At 48.4% G+C, this 7,956-nt stretch overlaps 1 protein-coding gene across 5 annotated transcripts in view; it reads left to right on the plus strand.

Moving 5' to 3' along the window:
• ZNF609 (zinc finger protein 609) overlaps window positions 1–7,956 on the plus strand; it is a 237,994-nt gene that overhangs the window by 223,312 nt on the left and 6,726 nt on the right. For 2 of the 5 annotated variants that reach the window (XM_017508055.2, XM_017508056.2), the window contains exons 7-10: window positions 572–747; window positions 998–1,214; window positions 1,649–1,727; window positions 2,020–6,339. In XM_017508055.2, coding sequence (XP_017363544.1) covers window positions 572–747; window positions 998–1,214; window positions 1,649–1,722 — 467 coding nt within the window. In that variant the 3' untranslated portion in view covers window positions 1,723–1,727; window positions 2,020–6,339. Of the gene's footprint in view, window positions 1–571; window positions 748–997; window positions 1,215–1,648; window positions 1,728–2,019; window positions 6,340–6,463; window positions 6,593–7,956 lie in introns of those variants that run through there. The other 3 variants (XR_001818891.2, XR_001818892.2, XM_037731199.1) reach the window with 3 other exon arrangements.

Below are 7,956 nucleotides of genomic sequence, written 5' to 3' on the forward strand. Positions count from 1 at the left end.
TTTTTAGTAGAGACGGGGTTTCACCATGTTGACCAGGATGGTGTCGATCTCTTGATCTCGTGATCCACCCGCCTTGGCCTCCCAAAGTGCTGGGATTACAGGCGTGAGCCACCGCGCCCGGCCCCGCGCATTATCTTTTTTAATCCTCCCCATCACCTTAAGTAATAAGTATTGGTATCTTCATTTTTGATGATGAAGAAACTGAAGCTCAAAACAGTTACTAATTTGCTCAAGGTTACCAAGCTAGTAAGTCTCAGAGGTGGGGTTTGGAGCCAAAGCTCTGACTCCAGATCCTGTGATCTTTCTACTTTATCAAATCACTTCTTCAAGATGAATCTGAGACCAGCTCAAAGAACCATTATTGGATCTAGGGAAGTTGGCTGCAGGAAATAGGGCTGTGCTCTTAATATCCCTTAGCAAATTTTTCCTATAGAGCTTGGTAAAGAAAGGTCAAGCCAACAGTCTCAGCCAAAGATACTATGTTAGAAAGCTGATGCCCACCTAACGAAGCTCACTAAAGCAGAGCTTCCTCTACCTCTCCCATCTCTTTGTTTGATTTCTCCTTCCACAGGTTCCTACCTGCCTTCCAGCTACTCTTTCTCCCCATATGGCAGCAAGGTCTCAGGTAGTGAAGATGCTGACAAGGCACGAGCCAGCCCCAGTGTCAGTTGTAAATCCAGCTCTGAGTCCAAAGCCCTGGACATCTTGCAGCAGCATGCCAGTCACTACAAGAGCAAGTCTCCCACGGTAAGAGAAGTACTCTGATGCTGGCTGTTACCCAAAGACCAGTAAAGCCAAATCCAGGGTCAGGGAGAAGGTGGGCAATGGCCCTGGTAGGGCATCTTCTTGACTCTTAGGTGTCTTACACTTTTAGGGGTCATAAGGTGGGACCCTGGGCATCTCACTTATGTGTGTGTGTGTGTGTGTGTGCGCGTGTGTGCGCGCGTGTGTGTGTGTGTCTCACTTAGTGCTTCTGTGTCTCTGGTTTCCTTTCCAGATAAGTGATAAAACTTCTCAGGAGAGAGATCGAGGAGGCTGTGGGGTGGTTGGGAGTGGTGGCAGCTGTAGCAGCGTTGGGGGAGCTGGTGGGGGTGAACGGAGTGTTGACCGGCCCCGCACCTCTCCTTCCCAGCGTCTGATGTCCACACACCACCACCACCACCACTTGGGGTACTCGTTGCTCCCAGCACAGTACAACTTACCCTATGCAGCAGGTAAGCCTGTTTTCCCTACCACCTGTTGTTTTGTCTTGTGTTGTTTATCTTCATCCCAGTAGTAATGCCCACAGCTAGTACCTTCCTCCCTGCCACATGATAATCCTTTTTTTTTTTTTTTGAGCTTCTAATCTGTGTATAGTCCTAACCTCCTGCAGTCATTAAAGCATATGATATGATTTCCTCCCTTGGAGTTTTGGGACTCTTAAACTCCTCCAGAATACTGGTTTTAATAGAAGAATATGGAAAAAGGTGTTCCCCACAGTCCAAGAGGAACACTCAGCTGAGAAATAGAGCCTTACTATCTATCTCCAACAAATATATCTGGCTGAGTTATCAGATTTTTTTTTCTGTCAGCACCCCAAAACTCAGGGAAAATGGTTAATGGAAGGTTTCTGTGAGTGCTACACTAACATGTTCTCCCGCTCACTCAGGGCTTTCTTCTACAGCCATTGTTGCCAGCCAACAAGGCTCAACTCCCTCACTCTACCCACCCCCCAGGAGGTGAGAATGGTAAGTAACTTTTGTTAATTTGGGGCAACATATAAAGCAGGGATAGTTGCTACCTGGATCACAGAATCCCTAAGTGAGGAATAGCCCTGAGGGGTCCGCCGTCTGGAATCCATGGAACCCTGGCCAAGCCTCTTGTACAAGAGTCTCCCATGAAGCCATGTTTATCTGTGGAACAGTGTCCCCTAGGAACCAATACTGGCCACTCCTGCAGTTCATTTTCTTGGAGTGCCACCCTGTGGTTATTTTACCAACAGGCTGAGTGCCTGGTTATCTGTCCATGTTTCCCTTGCAGACACCAAGTGCCCGGATAAAGTCAGCTTCACGGGCCCGGACTGGCTCACCCAAGGAGGTGCTGAAGGTGCCATTTAGACATCAGTTAAATGGTGTTGATCATCTTGTTTGCCGTTTCCACCATGACTGAAGGCAGACCCTTGGCTATCTCGCCCACCAGACCTCCGGACTACCTGACCCTCCCTCTTCCTCAGGAGCTGGAGAACTGGTACTTAGCAAAAATATTTATTCTCTCAGCCACAGTCATGACTCTTGTGGCCTCTGTGGCGATGAAGGCACGGGAAGCAACCAGGGGAACATGGCCTCAGCCCAGAGAAGCCACTACTCTGTTCTGTAAGCCCCTGGTCTGCTGCCAGAGCAGTACCAACCCTTCCCCAACCAGGGAGGGACCCCCCCATCCCCAAGCACTGGGTAAGGTCTGAAGACAGCACAGCAGCCATACCCCTCACCATCATTAGCACCATCACCAGATTCTGCATCTCCCTAGTGCTTTGCACCCTGGGAACTGGCAGCATGTGGAGGAACTAGAATCTCAGGAAAGAAATTGGGGGTTGTTTTCTACATAATTGTGAAAACAAGGTCTTCAAATGTGGAGACTTCTCCCCTCTTACATGAGCACATATAAACGCTCACAGCCTAGCCTGGAAAGGAAGACCAAGGCATCTGCCCCAACATGGCCTTGAGCTGCCTGTGAGGCAGGGGGCAGGGGTTCCAACACCAGCACAGGGCTCCCTAGGGACACTGGGAGCAAGCTGGCGCTGGAGCATGAATGGCGTCTGTGAAGTAGAACCTGCATCCCCACTAAGTCCTGCTGCTTCTTATTCCCCAATTCCTTGCCCTTTTCCCTTCCCTCCTAACCCCTTGGTGCCTTTCCCAGGGGGATCCCCATACTGGTCTTGCCTCTTGTTTTCCACTGCTTGGCTCTTAAGCCTCAGGCAGATAAACTAGTATTCTCCCCAGCATGGGGAACCTTGGAGTCTGCCAGGTCACCTTAGGGCAAGGCCCAGAAGGCAGGCCCTGGGAGCACCCAGCAGTTCTTGGAGATATCCTGTCGTCTAGCCATCTGATATCTTCCTCATTTGGGGCCACAAATATATACAGCCCAATTCCTCTGTCTACAAGTACATAATTTTATATAGCTCAATCTGTAACCTCCATGTGGGCCCAATATAAGCTGTGTTTCTTGTAACACACATTTTGTTTGAGGGGCCACTGGCTGTGGGAGGTTATTTGTTCCTTAGACCCTGGGATAACACATCCAAGCCATTACTTACTAGAGTCTCAGAATGTACTCAGTGGAGCTGTGCTTTGAGGCAGCCAACATTTCTCTGCTTTCCTTAGAAAGGCAGTACCCCAATGGAAGCTTTATGCTCTTTATACTCAGAAAGTGATGATGATTTGTAGCTTTCTTGGGGTCATGTCTTCCCCAAGGTGTGGGGAAGCTTACTTGGCTTTTGAGGTATCATCCCTTTGTTCTCCCTTCCTATCTTTCCTTGACCCTCTGGATTGAGAGAAAGAGATAAAGACTGACGGACACCAGCGTAGGCTAGAAAAGGGAGTGTGACCAGGGTGCCAAAAATGACTAGGAGCAGGAACTTGGCTCTGACTCGGTTTGGAGAATGGGAAATAGGGGATAATAAGCACAATGCCCAGTAGTAGCTGATTTCCAAGGACCCTGGCACCCTACACATGAGAGGCTAAGGGTCACCATCTGCCCAAGAGGATCCTCTCTGATCTACAGACCTTTCCCCTAGGTTCCTACATCCTTGTTTTTGTTCAAGTTGGGTTCAGAGCCCTGCAAAAAAAGCATTGTTTTAGACCTCTTGGCAGGGCCCCAGACAGCCTCCCTCTTTCCCATCATTCCCTCTGCCTCCTGCTGCCCTCATGGGTAGTGCTCTAAGCAGTGACTTTCCTTTCCTCCATGGAAGCAGCTAGTGTAGACACCTTTACCCCACCTCACTTCAGTCACCCCAACCAAGAGGGTGACTGAATTTCAGCCTGTTAGGCCCTCCTGGGCTCCTGTGAGGTGGAGCCAAGGGCCGCTCTCTGTTCCTGTTTTTAAATATTGTTGTGTGTTTTGTATCCGTGGCACTGGCCTGCAGCATACTCTGTACATATTGTAAAGAAACCATTTGGAGTAATTTTCTTTCACATTGGGCAGGCATGGCCCTGCATTCCTGCCCTTTCCACTCGTTCTATAACATAGAGGATGAACTTCTGTATTAGCTGGGCAGCCTTGGGTTCTCCAGAAGAAAACATTTTTCTTTTCCTTTTTTATTCTTAAAAAACATTTGGCTCTTTGATCCTCAGAGCAGAAGCTGCTCAGAAGAGTAGGTGAAAGCCACAGTGGCAGATCCTGATGCTTGCTGGGCCCAGTCTTTCCTCTCTGAAATAACATGAAGCAGCAGCTATGGAGATTCTTGACAAGTGCTGAGTGAAAGATTTGCTGTCCACCTCTACATGGGGAGGAGAAACACAGGTGGGAGCTACCTGTGGCATCCATGACCTAGTCAGAGGGATGAGACGCTCAGCAGGGATCTCCACCCCATCCCACCCTAGAAGCAAAGCCTGGAAAAATTTGCTGCCAAGGGCCAAGACCACCAGACCAAGCCTGTCTCTGAGCCACCCTTGCCCAGGCCCTCACAGACATCGCTCACTGGGCTTCCCATAGAGGAGAAGCTAAAGAGAAGGGGCCTTATCCCCAGATAGATCAGCCAAGGCTTGGAGAGCTGCTTTTTAGGATCCACATCAACTACTTCCTCACTTTAAGGTATGGCAGTTCCCTTCATCCCCTTTTCCTGCCTTGTACATGTACATGTATGAAATTTCCTTCTCTTACCCAGCTCTCTCCACACATCACAAGATCAAAGAACCACGCACTTAGAAGGGTAAGAGGGCACCCTATGAAATGAAATGGTGATTTCTTGAGTCTCTTCTTTCTGGGTTTCAAGGGGCCATGGGAGGACATAGAGAGTTGGGAGTTAAGACTGCAGAAGGGCTAGAGAATTATTGTATACTGGCTTTGAGGCCACCGATGTCACTTATCTCATATTCCCTCTCACCATCCCATTGTCTACTCGATGCCCCCAAGATGCAACTGGGCAGCTAGTTGGCCCCATAATTCTGGGCCTTTGTTGTTTATTACTTGGGCATCCCAGGAAGCTTTCCAGTGATCCCCTACCATGGGCCCCTCCTGGGATCAAGCCCCTCCCGGGCCCTGTCCCCAGCCCCTCCTGCCCCAGCCCACCCGCTTGCCTTGGTGCTCAGCCCCCGCATTGGGAGCAGGTTGGGGCGAGCTGGAGGCCCGGGCTGGAGGGGCAGTGTTGCTGTTCATAGCTTTTGTTCCATTGGCGTTGCTCTGTTGGATTTATTTCAGTCTTCCTGATTCCTCCCTTCTGTAAAGTGTACATTACCGAGTTCCTTGTTTTTTTATATATATATATAAATATATATATATACAAACTGTACTCTTTTTGCCTTTGTACATTCAGGCAAGAAGAGAAAATAAATCTTTTTAAGAGACAATCACAAATCTGTGAGGGCTGCTGGTTATTTCTCCTGGAGTCTGCTGCTGAGCTGCCTCCTCCTTCCTCCCAACTTTCCTGTTCTCCCTCAGCTCTCCTGATCTTCCTGGCCCTGCTCCATACGCATCCTCAGCTTCACCTTCCCTGACTGATGGCAAGCTGTTGAATCCAGTGTCTGACTGCCTGCCCTGTAACCCTTTTCTGCCCAGCTTTGTTTTCTGGCTTGGCCACTGGCTTAGCCCAGGAGCTTTATTCTGTGCCCTGGACTCTCTTCTCTTCACCTTCAGATCCCATTCACCAAAGTGGCTTTGGACCCATCGGTACTCTGGGACTTGTCTCCTGGAGGCCCTGGCTTGGGACACTCACCTGTGAAACTATGCAGCTGGGAGCTCTCTGCCTAAGAGTTTGCACTATTTAAACCTGCTTGGGAGTTAGGACGGATGGTTTCAGGAATGACTGGGAAACTACTCCTAAAACTCCCCCCACATTCCAGTCTCTAGAATGCTCTGATCCAGAGCTTAGCGATGATTCCCAGCTGGTGGACTCCTTTAGCTGCCCCATCAGAACAAGGGCTAAGGGTTTATGGGTCATCAGTATTTGACCAGAATTTTAAAGGGTGGTACACACACAGCCCAACCAAACCATTGTTTGGCCTCTTTCTCTTTTCCTCTACCTTCCTCCTCCCCCCGTTTTCCCCTTTCTCTCTTCTTCTTCTTAATTGGCTTTGGAATTGAAGTATATTTTTAAATTATTTGTTGTATTTATTGAATAAAGTTTTTAATGTCCCTGTTCTTAAATTTAGACTTAGTTTGCCTTTCACATATTTCCCCTATCCCACTCCACCCCCACAATATTCTGCCTTCTAAGTTGCTTTTTAAACTGTAGTGCAGCCTTTTGGATACCATATTTTTTCCCTGTCAGTGGTCTTCAATAGCGAAAGTTTTTTTTGATTAGGGAAATCTTGACTGGGTGCCTTTCTGACTCTAGCTGTATTGAAGAGGAACCACCAATAGGTGGCAGCAGAATCTCAAGCAGGTTTCTTGGGAAAAGGTAAGGGACTGAGTTTTGTCTTGGTTCTTTAATTTGTCTTGTAGATTCCTTGTGTTTCAGTTTAATATCTGTATCCTAAACTGCCAGCTGCCTCTAAGAATTACCTGCTCAGTGGGGGACATCTGATTTCAACTGAATGTTTGTAGTCCTAGATTTGCTTTAATAACATGTCCCAGGTAAAGTGGCTGATTCCTGTAATCCCAGCACTTTGGGAGGCTGAGGTGAATGGATCACTTGAGGCCAGGAGTTCAAGACCAGCCTAGGCAACATGGCGAAACCCTGTCTCTACTATAAATACAAAAAATTAGCTGGGTATGGTGGTGAACGTCTGTAATCCCAGCCACTCAGGAGGTTGAGGCAGGAGAATCACTTGAAAACCCAGGAAGTCGAGGTTGCAGTGAGCAAGATTGCACCACTGCACTCCAGCGAGACTCCATCTCCCAAAAAAAAAAAAAAACAAAAACAAAAAAACACAACTTGAAATTGGAGCTCATTACTTTTTTGTTTTTTGGTTTGAGACAGAGTCGTGCTCTTGTCGCCCAGGCTGGAGTGCAATGGCACAATCTCAGCTTACTGCAGCCTCCACCTTCCTGGGTTCAAGCAATTCTCCTGCTTCCGCCTCCCGAGTTGCTGGGATTACAGGCACGTGCCACCACACCAGGCTAGTTTTTTGTATTTTTAGTAGAAAGGGGTTTCACCACATTAGCCAGGATGCTCTTGATCTCCTGACCTGGTGATCAGCCTGCCTTGGCCTCCCAGAGTGCTGGGATCACAGGCATGAGCCACTGCACCCAGCCCTCATTACCTTTTAATGAATACAAGGTAGAATCCAAGATTAATGAACTTGGCCAGAGTGAAAACACAAGCAAGCTCCATAAAGAGCAATGTGAGAGCCACGGCTCAACAGTAGACAGTTGCAAAAATGGAGTAGAAGAAACATGCCCTTTACTTTGCAAAACAGAAGCAAAAGAAGTGCAAGTTCTGGAGAAATTAGAAAACTGTGGTGAAGGGGATTCCAGCCCCCGGGGTGCCATTGAGAGCTTATTCATTAGGCTGTGGTGTGGGGGACTAGAAGCCACACCTTAGGACACTGGGCTCCAAAAGGAGAAAACTAGAATAGGGAAGGTGTGTGCTGCACCCTTCAAAGACCTCAGGAATGGGAATGTCAGGCAGCTCCATGCAAAAGCCAAAACCCAGTTTCAGGACCAACTTACTTCCCCAAACTTCTGGAGAAAAAGGAAGAGCTAAGAGCAGCTTGGATGTTAGCTGGATCTTAGTATAGCCTCTTCTAGATAAAGCTCATGTGTACCCATCTCTCTCTCCAGAGGGCTCTGGCCGTGAGTCTCAGACTCCTAGCAACCCCA

The sequence above is a fragment of the Cebus imitator genome, unplaced genomic scaffold (assembly GCF_001604975.1).
Source record: "Cebus imitator isolate Cc_AM_T3 unplaced genomic scaffold, Cebus_imitator-1.0 Scaffold386, whole genome shotgun sequence".
Taxonomy (NCBI): domain Eukaryota; kingdom Metazoa; phylum Chordata; class Mammalia; order Primates; family Cebidae; genus Cebus; species Cebus imitator.